General features: G+C 39.8%; 1 protein-coding gene across 1 annotated transcript in view; it reads right to left on the bottom strand.

Annotated features, from left to right (window-relative positions):
* PLD1 (phospholipase D1) overlaps window positions 1-15,847 on the bottom strand; it is a 201,959-nt gene that overhangs the window by 104,072 nt on the left and 82,040 nt on the right. The window contains exons 2-8 of the mRNA XM_082839881.1: window positions 12,633-12,797; window positions 12,024-12,151; window positions 8,121-8,266; window positions 7,789-7,894; window positions 5,993-6,058; window positions 2,105-2,163; window positions 987-1,079 (exon numbers count right to left, since the gene is read on the bottom strand). Of these exons, the coding sequence (XP_082696007.1) occupies window positions 987-1,079; window positions 2,105-2,163; window positions 5,993-6,058; window positions 7,789-7,894; window positions 8,121-8,266; window positions 12,024-12,151; window positions 12,633-12,792 (758 nt within the window). The 5' untranslated portion in view covers window positions 12,793-12,797. The remainder of the gene's footprint in view (window positions 1-986; window positions 1,080-2,104; window positions 2,164-5,992; window positions 6,059-7,788; window positions 7,895-8,120; window positions 8,267-12,023; window positions 12,152-12,632; window positions 12,798-15,847) is intronic.

Raw genomic sequence — 15,847 nt, 5'->3', positions numbered from 1 at the left:
CCCCACGAATGTGACTCAGGAAATACTTATTCATATGGAACCAAGGCTTCAAGCTTCATGGAAAGATTTATACAATTTAAAATGATGACACATTTCATTCCTGGGAGGATCATATCTTTTTAGATTGTCCTGGTTGAAGTCTGATATAATCCAGACTTTAAAAGTCGGGGAGGTGTATTTCCTTTATGTAACAAAGTCTTCCACCCCATCTTTTCGGGCTGCCCCTTCTCATAGAGGTTAGACTCAAACATCAGTTCCTTGGCTCCCAGAGCTAAAGTCGCCATCTGCAGTCCTCAAGTCCCTCATTATCCCATTGCCTTCTTTTTCCTTCGAAGCTCTAATCACCACTTGCGTTGATGTCGTTCACATTGCTTGTCAGCTTCTCCACTGCCTGCGTTCCCCTCCAATAGAGCTCTGTGAGGGCAGAGACCTCGTCTTGTTCACCACTGTTCTCACAGCGGCTAGAATACAGCCTGGCAAACGTTAGGCACTCAATAAATGACAAAAGGGACCAGATCAAGGCTTCCATTTCTTTTTTTTTTTCTTTTTTTTTTTTTTTTTGCGGTACGCGGGCCTCTCACTGTTGTGGCCTCTCCCGTTGCGAAGCACAGGCTCCGGACGCGCAGGCTCAGCGGCCATGGCTCACAGGCCCAGCCGCTCCGCGGCATGTGGGATCCTCCCGGACCGGGACACGAACGTGTGTCCCCTGCATCGGCAGGCAGACTCTCAACCACTGCGCCACCAGGGAAGCCCAGGCAGAGCAATTTTTGAATCCTATGGTCCACTAGGTCTTTATATATACAATTGGCACACTCTGCTTACAAGTCCAAGTTTGAGTAGAATGTTTAAATAGAGCTGAAACCTGGAACTTAATTTAAAATTTGCTCTGCCATGACTTTCAAAGATTTACCACTGAAAACTAGTATATAAAAACTCCCCAAATACTCAGTTTATTAAAACAAACACACAAAACTCTCAAGTCCTACCTTTTGGACCACCGGTAGCAGGCCCTTCCCTGACCACAGCAGTTCAAGCCTGGTATTCTGTGTCCACCGGATCTTTTCATTATCATACCTTCTCTGAAAGAGACATCAAGTTAACCCATCATCTTCAAGCTTCCAGCTCACATTTAGCTGATACAGCCTCACAACTTAGGACTAAATATACCGTTTCATTCTCCCGTGTCTTTCCTCCCCAGTTTTTCCTCTTTCACTGTCAAATAGCTCAATGCTATGTTTACTAGGCTGAGTACTCCAGCAGCTAATCTTTTAAAGGACTCCGGTCAGATGCAGGCCTGTTGGCACTGGGGGCAGCATAATTCTGTTACACACACTGCAGGACCGTAAGCATTCCAGCTTCTGGCTCTAAATGCTGAGCGTTCCCTCCAGTCACTGTGACAGCCTGAAAAAGACCCCACACGTTGCTAAATGCCTGCACGGGGAATGTTCAGCTGCTGTTGAGACCACTGGAGGTGCTCACACACAGATTCCAGAGATATATTTCTGCATCCCTTCACCTACAGTTCTGGTACAAAGCCATGCCAAAGAAGCAGAGCAAAGCTATTATCGATACTTTGGAAGAAAAAATATCCTGGTTTTGAAAGATGTGAAAAGAAAGAATAATAATAATGGCTAAACAAACAAAAATTAAAACAGCTGCTATCAATGCTCTTTACTACAAAAGTTAAGCTCTTTGTAATATCAGGCTCTTATATTATGAAGGAAAATAATCATTAAGTAAATTTCAATCCTGTTACTTGGCATACATTTTATACAGTATTATTTTTAGTATAAGTGATTAAAAGAAGGGATCTTGTATATTTGATTTTTAAGGCATTCCCCCACACATCATATTTGCTACCTCTGTTAAACACCCCTACTCTGGGGTTAGAGGAGGAGAGTAGAGCAGTTGACACCCTTGTTTAAAGTAGCAAGATACGCTGTTTTGTATAAATAGGTCCCTCAGTTGCTCTAACTGTTGGGAAGAAAAGCAGCTATCAGTGAAGCCAGGTGAGCTCTATCACCTTGGCAAATGTTAAAAAATCAAGTGTTAATGCTCATCAACTTTTCACACTTCTCCTTAGAGATCCGACACTGGAACTTACATGCCCTTTGGTCCCAAATCATGGATGAAGGACAGCTGGCTTATATCAAGGAATTCTGTCTGAAAAGAGGCCAAAAATCCAAACTTTAGAAAGCAAAAAAAAGAGGGGGGGAAATTTATGCATTCAGAAAGATATTATTAGGTACCTTCATGTATAAACACGTCTGGGGTACTCTACAGACGACACAGATCAATAACAATGGTATTGCCCTGAAAGAGTATATTTTAGAAGCATATATACACAATTAATACAATCAAGAAAGTGATGTGTGCTCTAAGATGAAGAGACAAATGCTCAAGAAGGTCATGGAGAGATCTGCCAATGGCAGTAGACCATGGCAGTAACAGCCTTAATAGAAAATTAAAGACAAAAAAGATACACTCCTGGCATTAGGAGGCAAAGGGGAGAACAGACATGGAAAATACTCCACATCAACCAAGTTCTATGGGAAGAACCATAACAGTTACATGGAAAAGTAGTTATAAAGTTAGAGAGTTATAGGGAGAGGGTGACCACTTCCTAGCTAACGTGACATCACAGAGGAAACGGCACTTGATCTGGGCTTGTAAATGGGATTAATAAAATGAAACATAACAATTTTCCTTTGAAGTTTTGTATACGTGATTGGGACTCTAATATTAACCTTGTAAGAAAAATTACACACCTCTCAAAGTTGTCAGTACTTGTGAAGTCCAATTAAATGCTTAGTTTTCTTTCTTAGGGTTATTTGAAGAAGTCTTTGAAATTCAAAAGGATTTAAATATCTTTAAAAACCCCAAATCAAACATATCCTCACATAGGACTTTTTATAAGGATTTTGAAAAAGTCAAGGTCTTTACATTTTATTTCTTATATAAAACGTGGTAAGTCGGTACCACACATTTTCAAAATCTGATTTGTGGAACTGCTTTCTAATCAGAAAATATAGAAATACATAGGTTATTAGAAGTGATACCACAGACTTTAAGCCACAGAATCCAAAATGTCTCAAGATCCTAAGCCATAAGTTCTCATTTTATCTCTAAGGAGCAGAGAGAAAAATACTAGCCCTAGTTTACACTGGAAGAAACTACTACAGAGGTGTTATGCAAAGTCAGAGACTAGTTGAATGGAAGAATAGGAAATGAAAAGCAAACATCAGGGAAATCACTTATCTATTACCTGGATATTTTCTGATGCACATAGCTCTTATCAAATAGTTGACAACAGAAATATTCATTGAACTAATTCAGAAACGATAACTTCAGAATATCATACCAAAATTGCTAAATGTAAAGAATTTAATCTAAATAAAAAGGTGCACATTAGCAATGCAGAAAATTTAAAGTTGTGTATTAAGATAAAATTTAAATTTATCCTAATGGTTTACTAAAGAGAAATCTGGAGGAAGAACTAGTCTTATTACATAGAAAAAAAATATTTGGCAGTAAATGTTCTAATACAGATTTATGGATTTGAAAAAAAATGTGGCAAAGCCAATTTAGAAGTAATCCTAAATAATACAATTTGAAATATAATATTGTATTGTCCAAACTTCTCCATGCATCTTCAGGGATAAGAATTCCATTCTCCATTTGGGCAGGTGATTCTCAGGAATAAGAATTTAAAGATCAATTTAGCCTGACAATAATCCATAGGGCTTATTGATCTCTGAATAATGTACTAATCAATATCTTTTTTCTTTCCAATGGAACTGGTGAAAAGCACATTTAAATGTTAGGGAAACAGGGAAGCAAAGGGTTCCCATGCCAAAGGAACAAGCAACAAACCTGAGGGGTAATAACGGACCCTAGAAATTACTAGGGGCTCGTTTTACACTTATAAAAATATAAGTTAATTATATGTAATTATATAAAAATAACTTTTAATATGTTTTTTGCAGACAGAAGTTTTAATATGTCTCACAATTATCAAAGGAGACACACAGATGCCAATCTAATTTCTCAAATATGAGACAGAGGCCTGCAAATCTAGTCTCTGGGACAAATGATAATTAGTGGGAGAGGAAAATAACGTTAGAAAATTAAGACAGATCAAATTGTATCCCATGCTTGAAGCATTTCGGAGAATTCCGCTGTTAGGGAGAATAATCTAAGTAGCCACCAAAAAAGAGGGATTCCCTGGAGGTACAGTGGTTAGGACTCAGTGCTTTCACTGCCGTGGCCCCGGGTTCAATCCCTGGTCAGGGAACTAAGATCCTGCAAGCTGCGCAGTGCAGCAGAAAATAAAATAAAATAAAAAATAAGAAGGAACATATATATTCAGTCAGTTTAAACCAGGTTTTCCCTTCCAAAGGAAATGTTTAGAAGACATTCTGGAATATCTAAATACAATATGGCTCAACTTTTAAAAGATTTTTATAATTGGAAAAGAAATTAAAATGAACATTAGACTCCAAAATATAGAAAGGCATGCAGAAAAAGAAGACTAAACTCAGCAAGTACTGTTCAAGGGCCAAAAGAAATATTAAAGCCAAGTCACAGGCAGGCAGGAAAGTAAAACAAATGGAAAATTATTGCATGCTGGTACTAGCACGCATTTAAATAATTCTCTATCAAAGAAAACAGCATGTCTGATTTCAGAGAATACGACAGGAAGCAGCATTTTTAGTAATAATAGAAGTAATATCCTTATTCGTTATGTTCTTTCAAAGATGCACATTCTTGAGTCCTAGAAAGGAAGAAATCCTTCCCATCAGCCTTCTCTTGAGGTTCTCTGGTTGGATCCAAATTGCTGGTTTCCCTGGGAAAACGCTTCTCCAGGATTATGAAACCACAGAAGGTCCTTTAAGTCAATGGAACATCACAGTGCAAGTTGCTGCACAAGGTGGGCTGTGGCCCGGCCCCAGGTCGTTTGTGCGTAAAGGGGACCAGCTAGGTGCATGCCCAGCATCCATTAACACATAGGCAGGCAGCAGTAGGGCCGCGAGGCACCAAAAAACTCCCAAGAGTCAAGGCACTCTTGCTTCCTCTCCTAAATACAATAGGCTTCCCTCTTTCTGTTCATGTGTGCATGCCATTCTCTAAACTAGAGGCCGAATCATAGCTGCAGCTACTCTGAATTTCTGCACACATACCATACACACATACTCAACCTCCACAGCAATACGGTTTATACATACACAGGCACAGAATATAATAATGCAGTGCCCTCTCAGTTATCTGAACCTTTGGATAATTGAAGGCTAGCCCTTTAACACCACCACCACCACGCCCCTACCCCTGCCCCAGGCCTCCAGGGCCTCTAAGAAGGCAGAGCTCATTGTTTTCCGATGCCTTCTGTAAAGCCCACTTCCTCCTGCTTGCCAGCCACGTGCCTCCCAAACTTAAGTCTGTGCAGCTGCTTCCAAGCCTCACCACTTCTCCTCTCTTTTCTCTGAATTCTCTAGAGCTTTATCTCTCCTTAGCTTTTCCCATGCTTCTCACTTACTCGTGAAAAGACAAGCCTTTTACGGGCATCACAGGCCAATCAGATGGCAATCACAGTATGCTCTGTATAATCTTTGGGTATTCCACTCTGCTCAACTGTTTTCATCACCTACTACTCAATGTTTTTTCTTCAGCATTAGAAATGCTTTTCGGCATTATTCTGGAAGCCTGAGGAGAGAAGGAGGTTGATTTCTAGATAACCTAGCCTGTAGTAGCATTTCAAGTTCATTTAAATCTGTTGTTATAGACATATTAATTAAGTTATAGTTGATATTTTAAAAACAGCATCCTCATATACTGGATCCTTGCTGACAAATCAATTTTGGATTCATTTCATTTAGTTTAACCCAAGGAATAATGCAGAAGTGAATACAAGCACTTGTGTTAATAAAATGATCCAAAATTTAGCTTTACAGTTTTATAAATTATTTCAAAATTTAAATCACTTTATAGTACTTACTGTTGCATGATAGTTTCTATACATGGGCATTTTTAGTAATTTCGTCAAGTAATCCTCTAGTTGTTTCTGTAATGCAAATATTTTACATTAGAGATATCAGCATACTTAGGGGGAAATGTAAACAGTGACAAATGACATGACTGTTCCATCTTAACTTCTGTAAGTTATTTAATTATTTATTAATGTTTCCATTGGACAAGGAACCCTGAATACATCCCTCTCAGAACATAAAACTTTCAGATTACAAAACAGAACTGACATTTATGTGTTAATTTTCTGGTAAAAAGTGAATTAATCTTCTGCCCTATGCAGCACCATATCGCTGAATCAGTGTGGGCAGAAGTGTCCCCCGTCCTGAGGTTTCTGTTCTACTGCTGCACGTGTCTGTACTTTGTCCTTCTCTTCTGAGACTCTAACTGTCCCATCTACAGTTTGGGAATGATATTTACATATATTTAGAACAAGCCACTACAAATTCTTTTTTAATTTTTACTTATTTATTTTAATTGAAGTATAGTCGATTCACAATACTGTGTTAGTTTCAGGTGTACAGCAAAGTGATTCAGTTATACATACACACATACATATCTATTTTTCTCAGATTCTTTTCCCGTATAGGTTATTATAAAATATTGAGTATAGTTCCCTGTGCTATACAGTAGGTTTTTGTTGGTTATCTACTTTATATATAGTAGTGTATATATGTTAATATACAAACTCTTAATTTATCCCTCCCCCCACTTTTCCCCTTGGTAACCATAAATTTGTTTTCTATGTCTGTGAGTCTATTTCTGTTTTGTATATAAGTTCATCAGTATCTATTTTTTAGATTCCACATATAAGCAATATTATATGATATTTTTCTTTCTCTGGCTTACTTTGCTTAGTATGATATCTCTAAGTCCATCCATGTTGTTTCAAATGGCATTATTTCATTCTTTTTTTAAGGCTGAGTAATATTCCATAGTATGTATATAACACATCTTTATCCATTCATCTGTCGATGGACATTTAGGTTGCTTCCATGTCTTAGCTACCGTAAATAATGCTACAATGAACACTGGGGTGCATGTATCTTTTCTAATTATGGTTTTCTCTTGTTATATGCCCAGGAGTGGGATTGCAGGGTCATATGGTAGCTCTATTTTTAGATTTTTTAAGGAACCTCCATATTGTCCATATTGCCCATAGAAGCCACTACAAATTCTGAAGCAAATATATGGAAATAGATTATTTTAAAAGAGTAGATCTCAGGGCTTCCCTGGTGGCGCAGTGGTTGAGAGTCCGCCTGCCGATGCAGGGGACACGGGTTCGTGCCCCGGTCCGGGAAGATCCCATATGCCGCGGAGCGGCTGGGCCCGTGAGCCATGGCCGCTGAGCCTGCGCGTCCGGAGCCTGTGCTCGGCAACGGGAGAGGCCGCAACAGTGAGAGGCCCGCGTACCGCAAAAAAAAAAAAAAAAAAAAAAAAGAGTAGCTCTCAAAGCCCTCAATGATGAGCTCAATCTTGCCTCACAATGAACCCCAAAAGGTTTCTGAGGGGTAGGAAGCTTCCACATAAAGTCACTCCTGACATAGAACATTCTTCCTCTTCTGGGAAAATGCAACCTCCCCAGGGCCAGAGTGGCTCGGGGAAGAAGGGTTACCTAACTAGTTCCAGAAAAGCTAAACCAGCCTGGGTGATGGATCAGCAGGTGAGAGAAGTTGCATCCAGGCCCACCTCCCCCCGCAGTAGATGCCACGTTTCTATAGCACTGCACAAGTATGTTCAGAACAACAGAAGAGCGAAAGGACTCACCCTTCTACCAAACAACTGTTCTTCTCGGATCATGTTTTCAGATGAACGGGGCAAACTTGGCATCTCTCGAGGCTCTTCTTTGACATTCTGTCTTCTAAATGTGTGTCTAAAACACAGAGACACACACACACACAATGCAAACATTTATTAGATTATTCTTTAAACCATGACTGTCACAGCATCTTTCAGGAGATAGCTTATTTTTAGAAGAGCCTATTTGATAAAAAAATATCCACCAACAATGGACCAATTAACCAATACCATGAATAAAATATTCTTTCAATCCAACTTGTATACTGGGACAACTTTATAATTAATTCTGGGACAGTTACCTTTTGGTGGGAATGGGGATTCGGATAAAGGCTTTGTACTTGAGCAGCTCTCTGTGAAATTCTTGGAAGTGCTTGAACTTCCTCTTAACTTGCCATTTAAATTCCCCATGTGTTAATTCAATAGTGTAAAGATTGATGCTTGGTACCTATAGAGATAAATAAAAATGGTTGATAGTTTAGATAACAACAAAAATTCCAAAATCTCTCAATGAACAATAGCTAAGTAATAAGTAACATGCATGTATCTTTAAATACAGCCTACTTATTCTGTGTAAGTACTGAAGCAAAAAGTTTTCCAAAACGACTGATGACAGAAGTAATATGCTCTTAAATATTCATCTTATGATATACATAAGACAAACTCTGAGTCACACCAAAGGTAAACCCCTATCAGTCCTATTGTTTCACATACACAGACACACACATCCACCCTTGAAACAAGAAACCAGGTAAAAGAGACAATGAGTGAAAGCCCTAATCAGCCATCGGGGGATTGTCCAAAAGTACAAGCAGTGAACAGACAGTGGAGGGGGTGAGAGGGAAGCTGGAGGAAATGACTTCCATTGTCATTCTTAGCCCACTTCAGCTCTTCACAAAAGACACTAATGCCCTCTCCTTCTGAAATGCCTTGCAAGGTCCATCCTCGTCTATAACGTCTCCCTGTCCTGAAGCAACACCAGTGACTAGGAAGGTACAGGATGATTAGAGGGAAAAAAGCAAAAGATCTTCCTACACACAAAGTATTTCCCCAACTACTTAACTAGAATGAATTTCCACTTAAAATTTTTAAAATATTCTTACTAAAACGCAAATATATCTTAGTGACTAGTGAATTATTTCAATCAGAAGAGCTAACAGACCTGGGGGATACAAGTTTTGATTTTGTGGAAAGTGTCAGGAGATGGAGGGATATTTATAAAGCACGGGAGATTGTGGAGAAATTCCCATGGTGTGTGGAGGATAGGGGAGGGTAGTGGACACTGGACCACCTAGAGGGCACTGGCCCCCGCTGGGAGATTGAGGCGCCACAGGTATTGACAAGTGTTGGGGGTGAAAGAAAGTAAATGTCTCCTACTTTACTAGCTTATCCAGGCTTTGGTGTCAGCAACCCCACGGGTGATTCCCGGGCTGCTGCCAATCATTATTGATGTTTGGTATATTTTGCAAACTTCTAAAGCATGGACCACGCTGTGTGGATGTAGTATATAAAAATGAGCACGAGAATCAATGTAACTTGTACTCTTAAGCCTGGAATCCAAACATATTGCTGGTAAATATTCAAATCCAGCTCTTGCTTTGCCTCTAGTTGGGATCCATGACAGTTACTATAACCAGAAGTCGAAAAAACCCAGTTCTGGGGTCTAATATTATATGCTGTCTTTCACCTTGGCCAACATTACAGGCATCATCCTGCATCATGTTTCAGAGAGAAGGTTGCAGGAGAACTCAGAGCGGTCAGAAACTCTGCATTCAAGCGAAAAGTGCTCAGTTTAAGACAAGCCAAATAAATAAGAAAAATTATACAAGTTAAACGAGCTGCCCCATATCCTAGGATTACATTCCCAATCTAAGAAAACTGAACACTTAAAAAACACTGCAAGTGCCAAGTTTTAGCCTTCACACATAAACCCAGAATTGTGGACACTAAACTTCTTAGCAATTCTAAGGCAGTGTGGGGCAACGGAAACAGCCTGTCCCATCCTTTCTGAAGATTTTAAAGGCTTGAAACACTGTAGTGCAGCCTACCAGCTATGAAGCCTTAGCGGAGCATCACTTCTGTCAGATAATATCCCAGCAGAATTACTGGAATTTTTTGGAACTGGAATAGTGTGAGAAGTTTTAATAAAGGGACTGCCCATGAAGGTGTGATAAGAGTAAGGAAACCACAACGTGAGGACAGTTACCTGGGACTCAGGAAGGCATCCCCAGTTCCAAAGGGACAAGAGGCAAGACCAGGTGCTGGAGTAGGAAGGAGAGAGCCATGTAAAGAGGCTGCCTTGGGGGGAGGATGCCTTTGGTCAAGGGACACAGCCAGGCCAGGGTGGCCCCAGTCTGGGCTCTCCACTGCCTGAACCCTGCCAGAAGACAAAGGCAAGGAAGCCTTGGGGGGACAGAGCACAGGGTGGAGAAGGGTGGGAGGAGGAGTGGGAGGGGCAAGTGGGAGATCTCCTGCTGGGGAGGCGGGGCAACATATGTCCCTCAGGGTCGTCATGAGAGTGAAAAGAGAAATGTCTGACCATGAGCCGGCACACAGAATGCATTCAGTCATTAGAAAAGTGTCATTTTTATTTACCTGGAATCACATTCAAACTGCATGAATTTAGTTCATATTTCTTAGTAAACTAAACACTAAGTAGGATAAGGAAGCTCCTTAGCTTTCCTACACAGACTAAGATTTAAAACAGAACTTGAAATTAATATAATATTGTAAATCAACTATACTTTAAAAATTAGGATCCAAAGGAAAAATTTTAATATATATAAAAAAAGAACAGAACTAAACTCACTTGACCAACAGAAGAGTACGAGCAAAGAGAAGTCCCTGGTTTGGTGGCTTAAATGTTTATCTTCATAAATAACATTAGCAGATACCTAGTAATAATAATAATACATAGTATTATACAGTATATACTTGTATAATACAATATATAATTTTCTTATATTATACTATGTTTTATTATTATTAAACCCTCATAACAAACCTAAAAGGTGTGTCCTATGATACCTATTACTCAGATGAGGATAAGCTGAGAAACAGAGAGTTTAAGTAAATGGCTGAGGGTCACAATGCAAAGACAGGAATTAAACCATGTGGTCTGGCTCTGGAGTCTGTGCATTTAACCTCCACATGTTATCACCTCTCCATCTAAATGCTGGTAGGCGAAATAAGAAGGCAAAGGTCATTTTAGAGACATTTCTTGGTAGGCTGTGTTCAGTGGTGTATCAGGGAGATATGGACCCAATTCACAGGAAGAGCCTGAAGGAAAGCTGAATACCGAGGTGGCTGTAAACTAGGAGCCGGGACACGCACAGGTAGGTCAGGACAGAGCGCGAGGCAAAATCATCAGGAAGCGGGCAGCACGTGCCATCCTCCAGAGCCTGCCCCCGGCGGAAAGATTATTCTACACCTCCCCGGAGGCAGGAGCCAATGGCTGCCTTACTCTGCCAGGGCCAGAGCTTAACTCGAACGGACCAAGGCCACCAGCCTGCATCAATGCTCTCTACCCTCAGACTTGACAAGTACGAAATCCAGTCAGTAACAGAGCAAACGCAGCTACCCTAACAGCTTCTCCTAGTCCAATCCCCTTCAGAAGAATGCAGGTTTGCTTGATGAAAACTCTACTCCCAATGCCTTTCCAGAGCCTAAAGAGAAAACGTGAGTGAAGCTTAAGGGATGGTGTTAGGAACAAGTCAGAAGGGCAGGGTATGCCAGCAGAATTCTCTCAGCAGCACTTCTGGGCAATGGCACTGGCCAGTGCAGCCTCCTGGCTTTGTTTCTTTCAAGAGCCAGGTAGTATCATTATTTTCTTGCTGAACAAGCATTAGGAAAGCTAAACTTTTCCCTGGCTTACATCTGGCATTCTAGGTGTTAGAGCAATGCCTCACGAGTCCACATGGAACAGAAAACTGGGGAGAGGCCCTTCGCAATTTATTAAACTTACAATCTGCCTTAAGTGCCTTTTTAAAAAAGCATTTTCCAGAATGGGGAAACAGATGAATAAGAATAAAGACTAAATGAGAAGGATGCAAAAACTTGAGAGGTGATGAGCACTCAGAAGTGATAAACAAAAACACAAACCGAAAGTTAAAAGCATAGTCATAGCTAGGAGGAAGGAAACTGCAAGGCAATGTGTTAAATCGTATATATTGACGGATACAAGTTGAGTCTATAAATGCTCTGACCCTTTTTGTAGATGTTAAGCGCTCCACTTCCAGAACTTGAACTTTTATTGGACAGCCGGAAAGATACGTCTGTGTATTAGGCTCCTTAAATCCTTGAGTCTTATAAATAGCAGAGAAAGGGATATACACTAAAAAATAAATAAGTAAAAAAGTTATTTCAAGAATACAATGATATTAGCATAACTTGCTTTTTATAGGCATCTTTTTCTTTTTTTTGTTTTGTTTTTGTTTTTGTTTTTTCGGTACGCTGGCCTCTCACTGTTGTGGCCTCTCCCGTTGCGGAGCACAGGCTCCGATGCGCAGGCTCAGCGGCCATGGCTCACGGGCCCAGCCGCTCCGCGGCATGTGGGATCTTCCCGGACCGGGGCACGAACCCGCGACCCCTGCATCGGCAGGCGGACTCTCAACCACTGTGCCACCAGGGAAGCCCCAGCAGGCATCTTTTTTAAGAATCATAACGTGCTACAGCAAGAAAACAGCTAATGCAAATGAGCTCAGAGTTGTGACATCAGCAAGGATGATCAATCATCTGCCGGTTATTTCAAATCTGAGCTCTGCCAAGCAACTCTGATACACTCTCTTCTCCTCGCTCAGACCATCAGTCTTTACCTTCCCGTATCCTGGGATCGCTGGGAGACACTTCGTAGTCCACCTCCTCTCCCTCAAAGTGGAGCTCCCGCGTGTCCAGATTTTCTATCAAATTACTCATGTCAGCAGCAATTTTCTGCAGTGCAGAGGTATTTACTCTTGGCTCATCTTTCAGTGACATGTTGGCTTGAGACAGGGCAAAAGCAAAGGAAAGAAGAAAAGGGTTACTAGACTTATTATTTTGGTCAAATAGAAAAAAGAATGCAATAATGCCATTTGCAGCGACATGGATGGACCTAGAGATTGTCATACTGAGTGAAGTTAAGTCAGACAGAGAAAGACAAACACATGATATTGCTTATATGTGGAATCTAAAAAGTCGGTACAAATGAACTTATTTACAAAACAGAAATAGAGTCACAGGTGTAGGAAACAAACTTACGGCTACCAAGGGGGAAAAGGGGAGGGAAGGGATAAATTGGGAGATTGGGATTGACGTATACACACTACTATGTATAAAATAGATAACTAATAAGGACCTACTGTATAGCACAGGGAACTCTACTCAGTACTCTGTAATGACCTATATGGGAATAGAATCTAAAAAAGAGTGGCTATATGTATATGTATAACTGATTCACTTTGTTAAACACCTGAAACTAACACAGCATTGTATATCAACTATACTCCAATAAAGACTAATTTTTTAAAAACCCAAAAACCCTATTTTACTATTTAAATCCAGGCTTAGGTTATAGCATAAGGAAACAAGTCAACTAGCTCTATGTGAGCCCTAGTTACCTCAAGCAACCTTTAAATTTATTTTGAGTTTAACATTTAAAGGATTCCTAGCTTGTAAATTAAATTGGAATGAGATACTTACTTGCATCTCAAGTAAGAAAACAAGCAAGAAAAAGACACACCACATTGACTAAATGCCAATATTATCTTTCATCCGATTTTATTAACTTGGGTAAGTGAGGAGAGACTCAAGGTAGATGGGTTTGGGAATCATTATCCAGAGAAAAGGAATTGATTCCTGACTCTAACAAATACATGGGAAGAAAGAATACCAGCTAAAATAAGCAACTTTGAATATTTTCTACAGAAAATTTAGGGTATTTTACAATAATTTCAAGATGCAGATTTAAAAAGTATTTTTATGTAGCATAACCTTTCTACATTTCCCCTATAGGTGATATCCCCAGCAAACCATATACTATCTTTTTGAGATATGAGATTTGGCCATAACTTTACATGAGTTATAGTGACGTACCTGTCCTGGAAGGTAACCAATTAGTATACCTATTCTGAAAGATACCAGAAGTGCAAGAACTGCACTTCTCTCCTTTTTTAGGAAAACTGGTTCTATTTCATTCCGACATTTAATAACACAGGTCATTGCACATCAGAACCCAGGAAAGAAGAGTCCACAGAGATTTTATTTTTCATTTAAAATACCAAGATTTAAGCCTTGAATGCTGTCACTGGAGTTGGCTAAAAAATCGGTACAGGCTGAAATAATCTCTCCGTTACAACCAGACCCCAAAATGCGAGGGCTTCCGTACCAGTAACTCCTCCACATACGTTCATTTATTACTGCAAATCACAAACATTTACAGAGCATCCACCATTTACAGAGCATCCACTCACTGTGAGATGGAATGAGTGAATATGTAAAGACACTGGTTCCCACGATTAAGGAGTGCCTGATGTAGGTGATGGAGATATGCTACACGACCCCAAATTCATCCCTGGCCTCCTCCATGGTCTTGGCCTTCCTGAGAATGGCATGTGCTGAGCGGAAAACACTTAGCTGGGTTCTCTCCTACAGGTGCTATCAAGAAGCAGGGGTGGGCTGGTCTCTGTGAGAAATGCTAGGACAGAGTCTTGGGCAGACTTGGGGAGCCCTATTGTAACTCAACAAGTCTCTCAAACCTATACTAACATGTGTGGTAGAAAGAGAAATTGTATGGAAATACAAAGATGGGAGTAGAGGAGGGAGGTTCTGGTTTGGCCAGGCATGTAAAATCAATATGTCTAACCTCTCTGTGAACTGTGTAGTCAATCACGTTTCCTCCCCCATGTTGGCTATAAGGAAGCTTGGAGCCAAACTTGTGGCCTCCTATTAGCAAAATATAGGACTAGCCTCGCCTATATCACTTCCCTTCAACTTTCTCTCCCACTTCTAATTCATTTTATAATAACAGTTAATATGTACTGATTGCTTACTATCACCTGGCTTGGTGATAAACCTTTATATACCTTATCACATTTATTATCAATAATAAATCTATGAAGGTTGGTTATTTCCATTTCGAAGAAGACAGGATTTGTCATCACCTCTTTATAGATAAGGAAACGGAAGCATGGAGAGATCAGGTAATTTGATGAATACTTTGGACAATCTGTCCAAGGTCACATAACTAGTAAGTGGAGAAGGGATTTGAAACCAGGTCTCTCTGATCCAAAAGCTGATGTTCTTAACCATGGTCTTTAACTTCTGTATATTTTTTGTAGATATGTAAGTGCCCCTAGAATAGATGGAAGTTTTAGTAAAACCAGTGCCCTTGAGCAAGTCCCTTTAGAAGCTGACTCAAATGCAAAGAAAAAGAAATGAATTCTTCTTGCAGCTCAGCCGTTTAAACTCAGGGCTCTGGTTTCCTCCTCTATAAATTAAGGAGGCTGAGCCATTTCATCTCTAGGGTCCCTTTAACACTAAAACACTAAATGTAAATAAAAGATGCTATAAATTGTTCAGCTTCCCCTTATAATGTAATCAAGTTAACCCTTCTCCTATCCCAAGAAATTAACTGAAGTAGTTTTTCATATGAATTCATATTCATGGATTCATTCTCATGGAGACATTGCCATAATTAAAACACTTATTTCCTTCCCTCTCAGTTCAACAAATACTTATTAGATGCCAACTATGAGCCAGGGTTTACTTTATTTAAAATACAAGGTAATGAAAAACTTAGAGGAAATGAAACAAGGAAAAACAAGTAAGAAATTACATCATATCATTGCTGCTTGTGAATTTGTCAAGACGTTAGGTATTTTCCATTGATTAAACAGTCTAATGGCTAACTCAGTTAACTTTCTCAGCATAGCAAAGGAAAACAAGGGTTACTCCAAATGACTTTCCTTTTGGACTGTTAATGTTAAAAATGCATGTTGAATTTAAGATATACAGAGAACAGAGTAATTTATACATTGCAAGCTAATTGGAATAA

Source organism: Leucopleurus acutus, assembly GCF_964270905.1.
Source record: "Leucopleurus acutus genome assembly, chromosome: 5".
Classification (NCBI taxonomy): Eukaryota; Metazoa; Chordata; class Mammalia; order Artiodactyla; family Delphinidae; genus Leucopleurus; species Leucopleurus acutus.
Note: the sequence above shows the minus strand (reverse complement) of the source record. Positions and strands in the feature narration are given on the sequence as shown.